The 19,410-nt window shown below is 54.1% G+C and overlaps 1 protein-coding gene across 4 annotated transcripts in view; it reads left to right on the forward strand.

Annotated features, from left to right (window-relative positions):
- Positions 1-19,410, forward strand: part of GRIK4 (glutamate ionotropic receptor kainate type subunit 4) — a 435,012-nt gene that overhangs the window by 341,214 nt on the left and 74,388 nt on the right. For all 4 annotated transcript variants that reach the window (XM_051819416.2, XM_051819403.2, XM_051819421.2 and 1 more), the window contains one exon: positions 16,981-17,088. In XM_051819416.2, coding sequence (XP_051675376.1) covers positions 16,981-17,088 — 108 coding nt within the window. The remainder of the gene's footprint in view (positions 1-16,980; positions 17,089-19,410) is intronic.

Genomic DNA, 19,410 nt, shown 5'->3' on the forward strand with positions numbered 1-19,410 from the left:
GGAGGGGATGAGGCCAGGGATGGAAGAAGAAGAAGAGTAGTGAGGAGGCAGGAGGCCACGGGGAAGCTTCCTGAAGCAAGCGTCGAGTTCTGCCAAGCAAGGCTGGCGACACTGGTTCTCCCAGATAGGTGGCACCTGAGTACCTTGCTCACCTCTGCTTTGTCTTGTTCTCGGCCCTGCACCAGGCTAGAACTGAGACTCCAGGACTATGGCATACATATTGGGCCCATTATGGCATACATGATGGGCTCTGCCCATTGCTCCACACTGCCTGCCCCTGCACAGACTGCCTGGTCCTAGCCTCTCTGATCCATCCGTCTTCCTCATCTTCTCTAAGCCTGGCCACCTGCAATCCCCACGCCTCTGGCCCATGCCTGCCCTGCTCTCCTCAGAGCTGACTGACGCAGGCAGCTTTGCGAGACTAAATTAGCTGCTCGGCCTCCTCCGGATCCCCCAGGCATGAGCTGGCTGGAGAGGCGCAGACAGGAGCCGCTCGGAACTGGCAGCCCTCCCTGGGCTGCTTGCAGGCGGAAGCGTGAGGGGGCACATTACAAGAAATAGATTTAAATTCAGTATTTTGAAACCTTGCTCTTCAGCCCAAAAGCAGCCCCATGTTCAAAAATTTAAGTAGCTCTAATTTGTTTGCCGGCTGATGTGTGGATAAGCTTCGGCAGCCAGTGAATTTTGCATCAAAGCTTCTAAGCAGGAAGTCCCTGTGCTCTGGGAGAAAGCTCCAGGCACCTGTGAGTCAGGGAGCATGGGGAAGAGAACAGGTGCTTCAGACTGCACCCTCGCTAAGCCAGCTCACCTGCCCCTTGACCATGCCCCGCCCCAGGAGACCAGACAGCCCAATCCTCACAGGACAACAACTTCAAAGGCCTTGGATGTACTTGGGAAGCACAACCCTCAGGGGCTGGAGAAAATGGAAAGAGAGAAATGTGCCAGTGGTTCCAGGGACCTGCCATTGCAAATGTTCAAATTCCAGGTGCCGCTGGGGAGGCGTGGCATAGGAACTCTCTCGAACAAGCTAGAGTGCAGGGGCCTTGGGGGATTCTCATGACAAAATGCTCAGGGCCCTGGAGCTCAAGTGTGCTTGCTGGCTTTGAGCTCCTTAAGGCCTGGATGGTACAGCCCGTGTGGTCCCCACAATCCTCCCCAGGCCCCTGTGAGGTGGGTTGCTCTGCACACCGCAGCCCCCCCTTCACTCCTGCATGCACCCTCAGCTGGGTGGTACAGTGCCCACCCTCAGGGACCTCCCCCTCGCCCCCGGTCCTGGAATGCTAACAGTGTGAGAATGCGACAATGGAGGCAGCTTGGGGACACACAGACCATCTCACCTGTGTCTGTAGGGGCTGGGGGTCCAGGGAAGGCTTCCTGAGCCGAGGTGAGAATGGGGAACACACGTGCATGGGAGCAGGGCTGCGGGAAGCCAGGTGGTGCAGGGCCAACACATTACACGGCAGGAGAGAGGCCCATTTCCCTCCCCAAAGCAGGCAGGGCCTCGGGGGCTTTCAGCCCGGGAGCGTGGCTCTTCCAGGTGCATTCGCTGCTAGGCAAGTTGGACGGGCTGCCTTCCAGCTCTAAGAATCTGTGACATTCAAAGAGATCAACTATTTTAAACCTCGTGCCAATTCCCCTTCTCCTGGTTTCTTAATTTAAAGAAGAAGTAAGTGACTTCTCAGTAACCTTCAGAGCAGCCCAGAACTCTCCCTGCAGCCGGATCGGGAGTTGCCTCATCAAAGGCAAAGTGGCTGGGCCGACCCTGGCTGGGGGAATCACAGGCCAGGCAGCCCTTCTGCCCCACACACCACCCTTCTGAGCCTTAAGGCCCATCATTGGAAGCTCCGAAGCCATGTCGTGCCTGTCTTCCTTGGGTTTCCTATCTTCAGGATCTTGTGTTCCTGGAGGACAGTGAGTGACCAGTTTCCTTCAACCCAGACCCCCGGCTAAAACCATTCATTTGGGAAGAGAGTATTTGGCTAGCAGTTCAGACGCCCGCATTGAAGTTCCTGGGTTTAATTTCTGACTCCAGCTCCTGCCTCCAGCTCCCTGCTAATGCAGATCCTAGGAGGCAGCAGGTGCTGACCCAAGTGCTTGGGTCCCTGCCACCCATGAGGGAGACCCGAATTGGGTTCCCAGCTCCCAGCTTCTGCCTGGCCTACCCCCAGCTGGTGCAGGCATTTGGAGGAGTGAACCAGCTGATGGGAGCATGCACACACTCTCTTTCTCTCTGCTTCTCAAATTAAAAAAAAAAAAAAAAGAATGCAATGCATGTTAGCTCAGTTGGCATCTGCCACTCAGAGCTCCAAGTTGTGTTGTTAGTACAACTGCTTGCCTGAGATGCTTCTCCTCCTGGTGCTAGTAACAAATGGAGCCAGGCAAAGCGCTGACTGTGTCATGTTCTTTGGCAGTAATTTTCTTGTAAGACGACAAATATCAAGCATGCCTGAGTCTCTGACAAATTCTCTGCTCGGCAGCTAATTTGAAATATTCTCTATCTTCCGGGAGGAGGGAGAGACCTCGTGCAGCTGACTCTTCCCACGGATGGGTTCTGACGTGCACACACCACGTGTCAGCTTGAGCGAGGCCGATGGAATCCTGCCCTGAAAATGCTTAGAAGAGGGGGTGTGAGGTTTTTTCCTATGTAGGAAGGAAAAACCGAGTGGGTGTTTGGCCTCGTGGTTAAGATGCTGCCTGAGACACCTGCACCCTGGCTCAGAGGGCCTGGGTTCAGATCTCAGCTCCACTTCTGATTGCAGCTGCCTGCCAGTGCACACTCTGGGAGGCTGAGGTGACGACTCAGGTAGCTGGGTCGCTGCCATCCAAGTGGGGGACCTGGATTGGGTTCCTGGATCCTGATGTCAGCCCCTGCCCAGCCTGGGCTGTTGTGGTCATCTGGGGAGTGAGCCAATAAATGGGAGGTCTTTGTGTCTCTTTCTGTGCCTCTCAAATAAAATCAATGAATACTTTTAAAAATAAATTGACAGGCCGGTGCCGCAGCTCAATAGGCTAATCCTCCGCCTTGTGGCGCCGGCACACCGGGTTCTAGTCCCGGTCGGGGCGCCGGATTCTGTCCCGGTTGCCCTTCTTCAAGGCCAGCTCTCTGCTGTGGTCCAGGAGTGCACTGGAGGATGGCCCAAGTGCTTGGGCCCTGCACCCCATGGGAGACCAGGAGAAGCACCTGGCTCCTGCCTTCGGATCAGCACAGTGTGCCGGCCGTAGCGGCCATTGGAGGGTGAACCAACGGCAAAGGAAGACCTTTCTCTCTGTCTCTCTCTCTCTCACTATCCACTCAGCCTGTTAAAAAAATTATATATATATATATATATATATATAGAGAGAGAGAGAGAGAGAGAGAGAGAGAGACAGGAAAAAAGAAAAAAAACAAAAACCTCGCTTCATACACCTGTCCAAAAGGAAAGGAGATCTGAGCGTCTTCAGAGCCCCACTCTGAGAAAGCTCACTTCTGTAACCCTGAATTTGGTGAGGACTCCTTTATGTCCATGGCAGCATCACTGGGAGGTGGCGTCTTCAGTCGGGCCCAGCAGGGTGGGTGGAGCCCATGCCTGCCTTCGAGAGTCTCTCTATTGCCGGCATCTCAAGAGCAGCCAGCGTGGGCTTCTTCTTGGCAGGAGAGTGAGGGCTGGACCAAATGCCGCTTCTCATCCTAGAGGTGGTGGCTTCTGGCACGTCTCCTACAAGCCAAACAAAGCTTCCCTCACAGAGAAGTACCATTGATTCTCCTTGTTTGTGGATTCTGTGTCTGCACCTTCCGTCCATGTCTTGCTAAAAATCTGTTCATAACCCCAAAATCAATACTCAACAGTGCTTTTTGCAGACATGTGCAGAATTGCCCGAAATCAGAGCCATCCAGGACGTGACCAGCCGAGGCTGGGCCCAGTGACGCTCTGCCTTCTTGTCTCAGAAACAGGTGTCCTATTCACAGTCTGTTTGGTGCGGCATTTCTTGTGCTTCTTCCTGGCAATCGTTTGGTTTAAAATGACCCCAGGAATAGTGGTGAAGCCGTGTCCTGTGGTGCTTCTTACCAAGAGAATGTGTTCAGAAGTCCTCACGTGACTTAAGTGTTCTTGAACCAACAGTAACATGGAAGGTGGCAGTAAGCAGAAACACACGTAAAACAAGGGGTGCATTGATTGGCTGAGACTGTGTGAGCGGATGCTCGCAGGAACCTAACCCTGTGTTTCCCCTCGGAGCAAAGGCTCCGTATCCCCTAATGCATTGCTGCGCCTCTTTGTAGACCAGAACTGCTCTGAACAACAAGAATCAGCTCTCGGCCGGCGCCGCGGCTCACTAGGCTAATCCTCCGCCTTGCGGCGCCGGCACACCGGGTTCTAGTCCCGGTCGGGGCGCCGGATTCTGTCCCGGTTGCCCCTCTTCCAGGCCAGCTCTCTGCTGTGGCCAGGGAGTGCAGTGGAGGATGGCCCAGGTGCTTGGGCCCTGCACCCGCATGGGAGACCAGGAGAAGCACCTGGCTCCTGGCTCCTGCCATCGGATCAGCATGGTGTGCCGGCCTCAGCACGCCAGCCACGGCAGCCATTGGAGGGTGAACCAACGGCAAAAGAAGACCTTTCTCTCTGTCTCTCTCTCTCACTGTCCACTCTGCCTGTCAAAAAAAAAAAAAAAAAAAAAAAAAGGAATCAGCTCTCGTGACGTCCAGCCAGGAGCAGGTACCAGCAATGAGTAAACCCGGACAGCTCGGGTTTCCGTCCAGTGGCCTTTTCTCTCTGCGCTCATTGCCCCGTGCTCCTGCTTTCCTGTTTTCTCACAGCACCCAGGGCTGCATCTGCCCCCTAGTGTCCAGCCTTCCTCCCGGTTCCCTTGGGGTAGACCGGGACCTAGAGTCTACTCCTGGGGCCAAGGCAAATAATGCAACTCCTCTGGACCTGGGTGCTTAGAGTCTTGCAAATACATTCTCGTGCAGGAGAGTCTGTGTTTGAATGTCTCCAGCGTCAGGGAACTTACTAACTACAGGGATGTTCTGTTCTGTCTCAGAAAACTCTCACTGTTAGGAAGTCTTCCATCTGTTGGGCATAAATCCTTCTAAAGCCTCTTCCTTTTTGTCCTTCTTTCTGTTCCTTGGGCCCACACATCTGTTCCATCTTTCCTGTGACTGCCTTCACTTTGTGAGGCTCAGAGAGCCTGTGACAGGCTGGAGAGGGGCCTCCACCTGCACGTGTGGACATCTGTCTTCCAGTGGCTTTGTGCAGTCACTGGTCTGAGACCTGTTTGTGTTGTGCCTTTTATGCCTGTCTCTCCTGGGCTCTGCACCAAGGCGCTTTGAAAAGTTAAACCAATGTTATAAATACATTTAGCACTTCCAGGAATCCCTGCTTGAGCCAGAAGAGACTAACCGCTGTTCTTCTCTTATGGGTAAAGGTAACTGAAGACTTAAAGGAAGTGCCTTGCTCAAAGGAGTTTCACAACTCAATCCACTAGCTATTCATTGAGCACGCATTGAGGCCAGGCACTGTCCTGGGACCTGGAACCACAAGGGGAGTTCATTCATGTTTTCACCAAGCATTTAGGGAGTGCTGATTTCATGCTAGGCACTGGGGAGATGATGATGGACAAGGTGGAATTTCATCACTGATGGCATGATGTGTCTCATGGGAGAGCCGGCTTTGAACGACTCGTTACCTAGGTAATTGTGTGTGAGCGCAAGTGTGATGAGTACTACCAAGGAGCCATCCAGGGCACCGTGCCTGAGTGCCTGCAGCAGCAGGGGCCCTGAGTCAGGGTTGGGAAGAGCATCCCCAGGGAGGAGTTGTTTAGGCTGACGCGTGATGGGTGAATGGACAACCCCAGGGGAAGGGGAGTGTGGCAAAGCCGAACGACGGCTCCCAGAGGCCATGGTGGTCGATGGCAGAGTCAGGTCGGGAAGTGGGAACTCCTGAAGCCTCACATCTCCCTCTGCACTCCGCACTCCTTTCCTCCAAGTTTATTTGATCCACTTCCGAATGTGGCAGTTGGAATCAAAGGCAAGGAAAAGCGAAGGCCATGTTCAGGAGTGGACTCTCAGGCAAGAATATTCATAGCATGGGGGCCAGTGCCATCGCTCACTTGGTTAATCCTCCACCTGGGCCGCCGGCATCCCATATGGGCACTGGGTTCTAGTCCCGGTTGCTCCTCTTCCAGTCCAGCTCTCTGCTGTGGCCCGGGAAGGCAGTGGAGGATGGCCCAAGTGCTTGGGCTCCTGCACCTGCATGGGAGACCAGGAAGAAGCACCTGGCTCCTGGCTTCGGATACGTCCAGCACCAGCCGTAGTGGCCATTTGGGGAGTAAACCAATGGAAGGAAGACCTTTCTCTCTGTCTCTCTCTCTCACTGTCTCTAACTCTACCTGTCAAATTAAAAAAAAAGAAAGAATATTCATAACAAATACTAGTGGAAGAATAATGCTTCAAATGCTTATTGGATATTTAACCAGATAGTCACAGCCCAGGAAAGTTAATATCCTGGGAGCACTACGGTGTAGTGGTCCTGTCTGGGTCTGAATCTGTGTTGACTGTAGAACTTTAGGCAAGAAACCCAACTTCTGAGTCTCAGTATTCTTGTCTGTGAAGTAGGATGATAGAAGTGCCTCCCTTGTAGTGTGGGTACAAAGATCAGAGGAGATAACACATACAAAGTGTTTAGTCCAGTATTTGGTATGTGGTCAATGTTTGAAAATATTAGCTTGTATAATCTTCCTTCAGTCCTTTAGTTGCAACACGTGACCAGGCAGGAGCTCATTGCTACCACAAATATACTTACTAAGTCTCAGTTAATGTTCCGGCTACTCTGCTGGGGGCTGATGACGCAGGTAGGAGGCTGGAATCCCTTGTACGCTTTGGGAGCCTGGTTTGCATTTAGGTTGCAATTCAAGACACCAATAAACACTCACCTAGAAGTAACTGAAACCAGGGCTTACAATACAAGTTACCCCTGCTACATGGTGTGGCACTGTTGTCTAGGCTGGATATAGATCCTGTTTTTAAGTGTTGGACTGGACCTACTTCATTGTCTCCGAACCCGCTAATGGGTTTCATCCCACAATTTACTAAAACATGCCTTGCAGCAACTGAGTTGCAAGCTTAATACAGATCAGGTTGTGTTCCTTCTCTGTGGCGTCTTCCCGGCTTTCCTTGGACTCATTCTTGAGCTCTTCGCTCTGGCATTTGCCATTGCCGATCTCTGATCTGAATTTTTGCAGCATTCTGCACGCATGCATTTATTTTGATGGCTCCTCTTCCTCTGGCTGACTTCAGCAGCTCCCTTTCTTCCCTAGACTCTCAGTTGGGTGCTTGCTCATGACCCAGTCACCCCCGTGAACTAAACTCCTCTGATTGGAAATACTGGATTCCAGTGTTTCAGTACAGTAAGCGCTGACTCCTTCGTGTCAGGTGTTCACCACGAAGCCTTGCCTGTCGAGTCTTTTCAGCTGGTCTCACGTCAAGGTACACAGCTACACTATGGAGACTCTGCAGCCCTAATTCATCCTGAGTTCCCTCCCGGGACCTCTGGCCATCATGTTGCTTGCCTCTCTCTCAGTTTCCCTGCCCATAGGTCAATGTCAGCTCTGTGTCCTTAAGGAGATGCTAATAAATTACTGTAGGCATCGTTCCTAGTGGGAAAGGCCACTCACAAGCCTGAAACTGAGGTTGGAGACGATGGGTCATCGGTTATGGTTCATCCAACTTCTGATGGCCCCAGAAAACAGGGATCTGAGACAGGAGGAACATGCAAAGAACTTAGACTTTGGTCATATTTGTGATGGCCTCAGATCATCCCAGTGAAGGGAGGAGGGAGGTGATCCTTTTCTTACAGGTAGCCAAGAGTGACTTCCCACAGCCACGGAGTAAGTGGCGGGGTAGTTGATCAGCCACACTGCCTCCTGATCATCCCCGTTAGCTAGTGTTCCATGGCTCATTATGACTGGTCGGAAGCCATCAGGGCCATTATCCCATTTGCCTTATCAGGGGGAGGTTCATGCATTTCCAGGTTACAAATGAGGAGAATTCAGAAAAGTCACGTGACTTGCCCCAGGTTGGACGGCGTATGCATGGCAGAGAAGGAAAGAAAATGTGGGCTCCCCCTGCCGTCTCCTGTGCCAGCCTCCTCAACAATCACTCTGGGCCCTTGTCTGGACCCCTCCTACGGGCTGTTTGGTGGACACCCTTCAGGGCTGTACTCCCCAACAAGTTCACGGTTCAGGGCACAGGTCTGAGAGCCACCGTAGCCCACAGCTGCCCTGACTCAGCCAGGTGGTTCAGTAGAAAAGAGGGTGTGAGTTCACAGTCCGTTTCATTCTCTCTGAGCTGTGTGGTCCTTAGCAGCTTGCTTGACATCTCTGAGTCTTAGCTCTGTTTCTTTCTTTCATTCACTCCACAAAAGCCTGCATGAGAGTCCCTGCATCAGGCATTGTTACTGTGGTGTGAAATGCCTGCTTGAAGCCGACGCTTCTCAGGTGGGCATGAGAACAGGGCTGTTAGGCAGCAGCTGGGAGGCTGATGTAAGCAAGGTGCATGGCGGGGTGCCCGCCTGCCAAGGCGATCAATACACGCATTTGCAAAACCTGACTCTGGAGCAGAAGGACTCGCCCGCTGGATCCAGGCAGCGCCGAGTGCACAGAACAATCATCTAATCGTACATCAAACGTTCGGTGTTACCGCGCCGTGTGTACACCCACAGAGGCAGGCCGGGATGCAAGGAAATCCCTCAGGGCTTGACAAATGAATCCCTTTTTACCTCCTCGAGAGAGAACAAAGTGGCAAAATGACAGCCCTGAGGGAGCAAGAGTGAGAGGGCTGTGAGCCTGCAGGCTCCGCTTGCCAGGGTTCCTCCTCAGGCGGCTGCAGGGCCCATGGGTGCCAGGGACAATGATTGGATGAGTCCCTGGGCCTCCAGGGCTGGGCTGCAGGAGCGGGTCAGGGGCCCAGCTGCTGTGGCCAGGAAGAAAGCAGAGAGGGGAAGGGACTTGTGAGCTCTGTGCTGGGCCTGCTCCCAGCGTTGTCATCTGCACTCCCTGTAGCAAAGCAGCACCGTGGTGAGGAGCCTACCCCACCACCACCACCTGCATTCCCAGCCGTTCATGAATGAATCGAATGAGAAATACGCATTGGTTTTGGTGCCACAAATGCTTTTCATAATATGTGGAAAATGTGTATTGCGAGAAGACTAATATGCATATAAGTTTTTTGCACCAAAACAAACATATACTTTGGGGATGGGGCGAGCATGGGTTTGAATTTCTGTCCAGGTATTTACTGAGCCACATGTGACTGTGGCTGCATTCATTGTCGCACTTTGCTGGGACTAAGGACTTCTTAAAATCTGTAAAACAAATATGAAAATATCTACCCCTCATAGAGATGCTGAGGACTAAATGAGATAATACATGCCCATTTCCTGGTGCACTTTCTCAACTAGGTTTCATTGAGCATGTGCAGTAGGCTAGGCCCAGGGCCAGGCTCCGGAGAAAAAAGGCTGGCAAACTCACCTGGGACTGCTGCTCTCGGGAAGCTCGTGCAGTCACGAGACACAGGCAGTAGGCAACAGTCAGGTTCATGAATGTTCTGAAGGAGCGAAACATAGGCTTCTGGGAGGAGTTCGACTTCAGTAAGGAAAAGCTTCCTGGAGGAAGTGATCTTTGGGCTAAGGCTGAAGGAGTAGAGGTGTAGACTAAGGGTGTGGCGGACTTTCTCTCTGAGGGTCAGATGGTAAATCTGTGGTCTTTGCAGGCCAGTGCAAGAAGCAATTCTACTGTCATGGAAGTGGTCGCAGTCGGCACTCGTGGGTGGGCATGGCTGTGTTCCCATAAAGCTTTATCTCTTCCAACAGAGAGGGCCAAGGGTTGTGGAGCAGGGGACGTTCCAGGCAGGGCAAGGCATGTGTGGAGACTGGCAGGAGGGAACTTCTTGCCTATGAACACGTGCAGAAGGCCAGGTGTGCCTGGCACACAGGTAGCGTGGGATGAGGGTGGAGGATGGGCAGAGGGCAGGACTCATGGGGCCTTGCGGCACATGGTGAGGAGTCTGGCCCCTGTCCATCAGCCCCGGTTGTGAGGTTTGGGTGCTCAGGGTGAGACTTGGTGGTGACAGCTGCCTGCTGCTTGTAAAGAATGGAACAGACTCGGAGTGGGTTCTGGTCCCGGGAGGGTCAATGGGAGCCTGGACTGGAATGGAGGCTGAGGAGGGTGGGGCTGACTCACTGGCTGGGGTCCCAGTACCAGATGCCGGTGCAGGGCTCCTGATAGCCAGCGACTGAGCACAGCTCCATCAGGAAGCAGCAGAGGACTCCTGTGGTGGTCACCGCCCCTGACCAGAGGTGAGGTGCTGGGGGAGTGGCCAGCTCTCTCGGGACCAGGGACCACACCGCAGACCAGGTCTCTGGCATGCATTCAGTTTTCCACAGGACTCTGGGTGGCCCCTGTCCAGGCCTTGGAGCCCGTCGCTACAGCCCCTTGGGCTCCATAGCTAAGCTTTCTTTCCAAGCAATTCTTTCATGTTTCAGTTCCTGCCACTCCACCCAAGGGTCTTACACACAGCTCCTGGAAGGGTAGGACTCCAGAAAGAGCTGTCCTCAGCCCACGGTGAGAAAAGCAACAACCACTAAGAAAAGCCAACGCATGAACTAACAACAGTGATGCAGGCAAAATGGCCCTGCACGTGGCAGTAGCCCTTCCTCCCTCACCCCCACCCTGGCAGCATCACAGCACAGCACAGGATAGCGACTGCATGTGCAGGTGTAGGAGTCCACGCTGCATCAGAGGCCAGAGGAACGCGTGACTTCTCTGGAAAGGAGCTTTGGAAATTGTGCTTTGGAGACACAATTTAAATCTCCGGAATGTAAGGCTTAGAGGAGTGAGATTATTAGGAGCTCGTGTAGGCCTGTGTCCCTCGGGGACGCTGCGTGAGTGAGGCTTACGGCGCTGGTGCAGACACATCCTCTGTCAGTGACGTTCACCTGCGTCAGTTGTAGTCAGACTTTCCTATTTGAATAATCACCGCTGTTGTAAAGTGAGACCCAGCAGTGGGATGCGCTGCACCTTTGCTTTAAATATTGTGATGCCCGTGAACGAGCGTGGTTGTTTTGCATCCTAGTTTCCCCTCTTACCATCCTGGTGACTTGGGTAGATTATTAACTTACTGCTCCCTAATAAAGTGAAGTAGCAATGAGATCACTCTGCCTAAACTTGAAGCCTCTCTGTGGCCAGTGGGCTATGGTGGTGGTGTGCCGGAGCCAGTGCGCCCCAGCTAGGGAGAGCCCCAGGGCCACATCTTCTTCCCAGCTCTGCGCTCGGCGGCGTCGTGCTGGGGACGTGAGATGAGCCGCAGTGGGAGTGCTTACCCCACACAGATTGGCAAATACTTCCCATCGCGGTCTCTCTTCCCAGAAGAACCTGACACCCCTCACTCTCCACAGGTAGGCTGTCAGTCACTGAGTCCCCACACCCTTGCCTCTCCCTGTCACCCTGTTTGTCACCAGGGCTGCTCTTTCTGTCCGGCAGGAATGCAGCCCCTCAGAGTCGCCTGCAGGGCCTGCTTCAGCAGTCTGCTGGGCCCTATCCTAGAGTTTCTGACTTAGTCACTATGAAGGCCTGCATTTCTATTGCTGGTCTAGAAACCAGACTTTGTGATGCCAGCCACATCTGTCTAACAAACTCAAGTCCACAATGCAAAGCCCTTTGGTGAACATAGGCGAGATCTTACCTTCTGTCTCAGGCTATGGCATAAGATTAACGAATGCTGACACAGTACATGGCACATGCACCATCTCATCTCATCTCCTTAAGAACCCTCTAGGATCACAATGACTACTTTCACCCCGATTCTATAGAGGGGGGAGCCTGAGGCTCAGAGGGATTCAGTAGCTTCCCTGAGATCACACAGCTCATCCTGAGAGAAGCCAGGTTAAACCCAGATCCTCCAACTCCGGGGCCACTGCGCTGGTGGAGCAGGTCATGCAGTGTTCAAAGGTGAGCAAGCAGGAACTGACACCCAGCCTGCACTTTGCAGGTGCAGCTGTGAACTGGCAGAGCTACATCCACCTAGGGTGGGTGCATTGTTCTTCTTTTAAGATTTATTTATTTATTTGAAAATCAGAGTTACACAGAGAGAGGAGAGCCAGAGAGAAAGAGAGGTCTTCCATCTGCTGGTTCACTCCCCAAATGGCTGCAACGGCCAGAGCTGTGCTGATCCGAAGCCAGGAGCCAGGAGCTTCTTCCAGGTCTCCAACACGGGTGCAGAGACCTAAGGACTGGGGCCATCTTCTACCGCTTTCCCAGGCCATAACAGAGAGCTGATCAGAAGTGGAGCAGCAGGGACTCGAACCAGCGCCCGTATGGGATGCCGGCACTGCAGGCGGCGGCTTTACCCACACTACGCCACAGCGCCAGCCCCAGGTGCTTTGTTCTTATCTGCATGAAGTTGATGAATAGGCCCATGGTAGCCCTATCCAAATCCTTCCTCTCTCCTACTTTCATTGCAACCCTGTGGCTTCTGCCCTGGAAGAAGTGGGGCAGACAAAGTACAGGGAGAGCCAAGGAGACGTGTTATCGGAAGCGAGATGCAGGCTGCACATGTGGGCACGTGAAGACTGCGTGCAAAACAGCTTGTTCCTACAGGAAGCTTTGGGGGCAGGTGTCAGCAGGGTGGGGCAAGGGGATTTGGCTGGAGGCACAGCCACAGATTGTTGCTGATGAGAGCTGTATCTCCTGCCCACCCCTGGCATGTGTGTGGCATCGAGGTGCCCAGTGGGTGGGGCAATTAGCCTGTATCCCAGGGTGCCTGGCTCTGGCTCTCCCTCTCCCCACCACTACCTTTATGCAGTTAGATTGTGCCTGGTAGTAGCTGCCAAGCCACTTTGTTGTATCTGATGAGTTTATGAATGTCTTGGGGGTGGGTGGGAGATTGGTTTCCTGACTGGGGCTTGGGAACTAATTAGTGTCTCTGCCATGTCCCCAGAGGTGGGACCAGAAGGGTGCCTTGCTCAGGCTGTCAGATCTGGCTCTGGATAAATCATTTCTATCCCAGGGTTTTATGGGAACCTGGCTTGTGGCTTGGGTAGGATCAGGGAGTCTGGGGCTGGAGCCTCTTAAGAGCAGGTGGTTGGTGAGGAGGCGGGAAGATGGGCAGGCAGGTGTGAAGTCTCCCCGGCTCTGTTGGTGCAAAGTGTGGGTGTGAGTGACAAAGAGGGTGCTAGGAAGTTCAGTCCTGTCCCCACCATCCAAATGCTGACTTCCAGCCCCCTTGCTTTTCAAGTTCCTTCTGTCCAAATGTGGCCCCTCCAGCCTAGGACACCATCAGGGGAAAATAATACCCATTTTGAACACAGGGAAACTGAGGCTCCACAAGGACAAGAATTTCATCTGGCTTTGTGGAGTGTCAAGGCCAAGGGTAAGAAAGCTGTGTATCTGTGGTTCTTCCTGGTTGGCCGAGGCACTTGAAGCCATTGTCTGGTTAGTGTGGCCTGCTTAAGTGAAAGCGCGTTAGCATCCCCACCCTAAGAGACGCAGTAGGGACGAGAAAGATCACAAACTGAGAAGTCGGACGGGTCTGGGCTCAGAGTCGTGCCTTCTGGTGGATGCTGTTAGACAAGTCCTTGGACAGCTCTCAGCCGCAGTTTCTTCCTAAATAAAACAGAGACACTGTAGCTATTCCAAAGCAGTGATGGAAGAACTCAGAGATGATAGAACATGACAGTCTAATCCCACAGATGTCCAGTAGCTATGGCCCTCTCCCCTTTATCCAGCAGCCCACCGCTCAAGCCCCCTGCTTCCCCTGCAGAGAGATGAGGAGGAAGGGGAAGCTTGGACAATAACAAGGCTTAACTGGCCCCTTGAAGAGACCATAGGGGCGGGGCTGGCACTGTAGCATAGTGGGTTGAGCTGCAGGCTGAAGTGCTGGTATCCTATATGGGCACCACCGGCTCGAGTGCCGGCTACTCCACTGCCCCCAGCTCCCTGCTAATGCGCCTGAGAAGGCAACAGAAAATGGTCCAAGTGCTTGGGCCCCTGTAGCCACCTTGGAGGAGCTCCAGAGGCCTGAGGAAGGCTCTCCTGCCTTCTGCCCACGCCTGACCGACTACAGTGCTCTGCTAGTAGGCAATGCAGCTTCCAAGGCCAGTCTCTGAGCAAGGTTCTGGAGTGCGAGCATGAGTAAGGCCAGCCCTCGCTGCCATGAGTCACACAGGCTAGTGCGGGAAGTGCACAGGCAAACACGAAGTGCAAGAGAACACTGGAAACATCAGGCAGGATGGCCGTGCAGGCTTCTCTGGGAGGCCTTAACCTCTTCCAAGGTTAAGAGCACAAGGCTTAAAACGCAGGCCTCTCAGTTGCTGGGCTGTGTGGCCTCAGTCAGGAGAGTTGGGTGGCTGCTTATTTTGGCCTCAGTTTCTCTATCTGTAAAATGGGTCTCACTCTTGGGCTATGGGTGACACTACTTGCAAACCAAAAGGAGCATGAGCATGTACAGCAGTGTTCTGCCCATGCAGAGGTGGAGGAAACAGCGCACCCTTGCCCAGGCAGCATCCTTACAAAGGCATGGACAATTCACAGAGGTCATCGCCCCGTTACTACCTGAGAGGCCCACCTGTGGGGCCCCTGAGGCTCCTGCCTGGGACTGGAGGCCAGTGAGAACTCCCTGCTGGTGGGCTAGGGTCATCCTGGGTCAGCCCTGCCCTCAACACACTCCACCTTCATCCTGAAGGCAGAAAACTGGTTTCTGTGCACCCAGAGTGGGGGTGTGGCGGCCAGAGGTGAGCCACGTCTTTAGTGTTGCTCAAGCCTCCACAGGGGAACCCAGGGCCCAGCTCCGAGGGGTAGAGCCGCTTGGTGTGTGTGGAACTCATGAGGGCTTCCCAGGGAAGCTGCCGCTGGCGCCTGGCGATGCTGCCAGAGGTGGAGGAGTGCCTTTTGTTGGGTTTCCAGCCAGCTGTCGCCGTCTCTGCTGCTGCCCACTGGAAACACAGAGGCGCAGATGATTTGCCAGGGACTCCAGCTAGAGCGATACACAGGGGCTTAATGCATGGGCGTTACATATTCATGTATTATTTATGTGATTTATATTTATGTATTATTTATATGTAATTTTTACATATTCTATATTTATATATAATGTAGAAGGACTTCCCCTGGGAAAACAAACAATCTCAAAGCTCGCCATTAGAGCAGGCAGTTAGACTAGTGGTGAAGACACCCACAGCCTGCATCCGTGTGTCTGGGTTTGAGTCTCAGCTCCAGCTCCTGCCTCGAGTTTCCCACCAGTGCAGACCCCAGGAGGCAATGATGACGCTCAGGTGATGTGTGCCTTCCACCCGGGTGGGAGACCAGACCAAGTTCCCGGCTTCCGGCTCTGGCCCTGGCTTAGTCCCAGCCATTGTGGGCGTTGGGGAGTAAACCAGAGGATGCGGTTTTTCTCCCTGCCTCTCACGTAAATAAAAATGAAATACAGCCTTCCACTGCTGTTGAGTTTGGGTTTGGATAACTTGTAGAATGGGGAGCTAAGTAAGTAGTGTATTTTTCCTCCTACAGGTGATTAAGACAATAGGATAAGCATTGTACACTTAAGCACTTGTTAAGAGAGTAGATCCGTGTTAAACGCTCTTACCACCATAAAATAAAATAAAGAGAAAAGTCAGTAATTTATTTGAGAGAGATTGTGCACCCATCCAGGGGCTTACTGGTCAGTGACCTTCATGGGCAGGGCTAGGCCGAGGCTGGAGCCAGGAACTCAGTCCGGGCGGTAGGAGTCCAATTACCCGAGCTGGCGCCACTGACTCCCGGGCCAGCACGGCAGGGTGTTGCCGTCAAGGAAGCTGGGACTCGGACTCGGACACCCGACAGGGGATGTGGGCATCTGGACGAAATGCCTGCTTTGGAAATAACATTCAGTGACAGCCGGCGCCGCGGCTCACTAGGCTAATCCTCCACCTTGCGGCGCCGGCACACCGGGTTCTAGTCCCGGTTGGGGCACTGGATTCTGTCCCGGTTGCCCCTCTTCCAGGCCAGCTCTCTGCTGTGGCCAGGGAGTACAGTGGAGGATGGCCCAAGTGCTTGGGCCCTGCACCCCATGGGAGACCAGGAGAAGCACCTGGCTCCTGGCTCCTGCCATCGGATCAGCGCGGTGCGCCAGCTGCAGCGGCGGCCATTGGAGGGTGAACCAACGGCAAAGGAAGACCTTTCTCTCTCTGTCTCTCTCTCTCACTGTCCACTCTGCCTATCAAAAATAAAAAAAAAAAAATAACATTCAGTGAGTGCCACGTAAAATAGCTCCTCATGACCCAAAGAAATGTCTGGATCAGTCCCATTTCACAGACGAACACACACTCAGAGAGGTTCGGTAGCTCTGCTGAGGTTGCACAGTGAGGTCTGGGTGAATACTGAGCGTCAGTCAGCTCCGTAAGGCGTGGCATGCATTTCCCTCCCCGCTGACAGCGGGGAGAACAGGCTCAGCGATGTGAGTACTGCATGGGTTCTCACAGTGAGCAGGTGAATCAACCTCCCTCTTCTGGGTCTTCCCCGCATGCACTCCTCCAGCCCTGCAACCACGCCGCAAACATTTACCAAAGGTCCCAGTATTTCCAGTCTCTCCAGGATGCCCCGTGCTTCTCACGGAGGCCGGCAGCGCTGTGCCAGGCAGGCCAGAGCAGAGGGGCCGTGTGGCCCACTCCTGCCTCAGACCGATGTGGTTCCCCGTGTGCGAGAGCTGCCCTGAACCACGTCCTGCTCCTCATCGGTTGTTCTCTGTTCCTCTCCGAGGCTACCTTCCTCACTTCCTTTACTTCCACAGGTGCCCCCTCTTCCATCCAGCACCCCCTGCTCCGTGCCCCACGCCCCTCCCTCTTGCCGAGACTCACCTGCAGCCCAGCCCACAGCAGGGGCCCGGCCCCTGGGCGCCTCGCAGCCCTGGAGCCCACAGCCCACCCAGTCTCCTCCTTGGCCCCTTTCTTCCCAGTCCTCTGTCTCCATTGCTCTCCTCAGATCGGCCAGTGGCACGTGGCGGAAGGCCTCAGTATGGACAGCCGCCTCTACGCCTCCAACATCTCCGACAGCCTCTTCAACACCACCCTGGTCGTCACCACCATCCTGGTAAGCGGGGCCTCCCGGGCCTCCCAGCTGCAGCTCCCCAGGGCGCCTCCCCGGCCCTCAGCACTCACCGGCTTCCCAGGGAACAGAGGATGGGAGCGCTAATCACAGCACCGAGGCCAATTTCTGACAGTGTAATTACAACACTCAAGTCGCTACTTCATATGGAAATGATATTTGATGAGCTCCAAAAAGCAGCTGGAGAAGCGGGGCTGGGGTGGAGAGACAGACGCCACTGGCGGCTGTGGATGCCTCTTCCAGGGGCCGCCCTGACACCCAGGACAGCTGTGCACCCCATGGGAAGGGGAGCCTATGAGGGAGGTGCAGGAAGCCAGATCCAGCCCACTGGGGTGGCCCCCGCCCCCTCCCGGCAGCCCGCCTTGCTTGGTGCCTGCTGGGCACAAAAGAGGGTCCTCTCCTGCCACAGCCCCAAGGGCATACCTGAAGGGCTGTGGATCTGCCTGGCCTGTTTCTTCCTTTCCAGATAGGAAAAGAGAATTCTTAGGTCATCCGTAGGCCAAGGGACCATCTTCCTTTTTATTTGATTCAGTTCTGTTTAATAATGACCGAGTCCTCTGCCACTGCCTCCTGCTACGTGCCAGGCACCTTGTCCAGTCCTGGCGACCAAAGATGAGCGGACCTCAGCCTCTGTCCACGAAGAGGCTATGACTGGGTGGATCGGATGAGTGTGTGCATATGCAGCCAAGGTATTTCTTGTCTGCCCCAGAGTGGAACTCAGGTTTGAAGATTTGTCAGTTACACCAACTGCACGTATTAAGCAATAGTTACTTTTCCCTCCCCGTTTTCCCTTGTAGCTAATCGAAAGTGTATTTCCCTGCCTGGCCCAGCATCTTATCAGCAGGAGATAGCCAGTGTCGCCACCCTGGTATCATTCCAGCGCCAAGCATAGTGGAAGATGTCTGGGTTAGCCAGCTCTCTCTCATCACGACAGCATGTGCAAGGCGTGCAAATGCGTCCATTTCTCCTAAGTCTTTTGAGATCATGAAAGAGCTTGGCTACCTCCTCCCTCACTGCCCTCATGGTCTCCTGGGCCCAGGAGCCCTGGCAGGAACCGTTGACGTCCTGTAAGCAGGGTGGGTGAAAGCTGGGAACGAGGCATGCAAGCGTAGAGTGTGGAGGCAGAAAAGTGCAGGCTCTCCCCAGAAGAGGGCATGGGGAGGGAAGGGAGGAGGCAGAGGTGGAGGAGGCGGGGGCGGGTCTGCAGTGGCAGGAGTGGACCGCCAGGCTGCAGGCTGTCCCTTCACTTGGAAGGAGACAGAGCCCCTGAATATTTTCTCTCCTTCCTTCCTTCCTTCAGTGGATGAATAGCTTATCGGGTGCTGGTATATGCCTGGCACCATCCTAGGCACGTAGACCACATCCTTGATCCAGGGGTCACAAGGCCCCAGCTGTAAGGTGCTTCTGTCCCAGTGGGGGAGCAGTAAAAGACCAGTACTGGATGAGGATACTGTGTTTCTCAAGTCCGGAAGTCTGTCCTCCTGTCTGTCCCATAGCCAGTGCCCTTCTGCAGAACGCAGGCTCAAGTGCCTTGCTCCAGGGCAGCCCCCTGGCCCTTGCACAGGCTCCCTCCCCACTTTCTCAGCCTGGCCCCACCCCTGCCTGTAGCGTGGGCTCTCTAAAACCAGAATCACCTTGTCACTTCCTGCTTTACAACCCTCCACTGCCTGCCTGGGGCCACCTCCCCTTAGCTTGGGATAGAAACCCCTCATAATCATAGAAACCCCCAGCCTGCCTCACCCACCTCCTCCCCAGTGCTGGATCGGTCACTGTCCTGTGCCTCTCCATGCCTTTGACGTGCTGTGCCCTCTGCCTGGAATATTCTTCCTTGTGAGTCCTCTCTCCGGCCAGAAATGCCTATGCACCCTACAAAGCTCTGCTCAGAGATCACCTCTTCCATGAAGTCTTCCCTCCTGCCCTGCATATCCCTGGCATTTTGCACACTTCCTTCCCTGAGGCATCTCTCCTATCAGAGACTCCTGTTTGAGTGTCTACCTTCCCGTCTAGAATGAGAGCTCCCTCGAGGCAAGCGTGCCTGCCCCAGAGCAGTAGCTCAGTACTGGAGAGAAGTAATTCCTTCCCACAGGGGAGGAACTGGCCCTTAACAGCCAAGGAGAATTTAGGAGGGAGACGGGAAATTGTTGGGTTTTGCTTCCTGTCTCCCAGGGTGTGGGATTTGTGCTTGGAGCTTTGGTGCAGATCCTACACTGAGACCACGGAGTCATGTTTCTGTACTGAGGGAGTCACTCTGATCAGCGTGTCTATGCGTGTGCCCACGTGTACACACATGCATGCTCATATGCACAC

The sequence above is a fragment of the Oryctolagus cuniculus genome, chromosome 1, assembly GCF_964237555.1.
Source record: "Oryctolagus cuniculus chromosome 1, mOryCun1.1, whole genome shotgun sequence".
NCBI classification, from domain to species: domain Eukaryota; kingdom Metazoa; phylum Chordata; class Mammalia; order Lagomorpha; family Leporidae; genus Oryctolagus; species Oryctolagus cuniculus.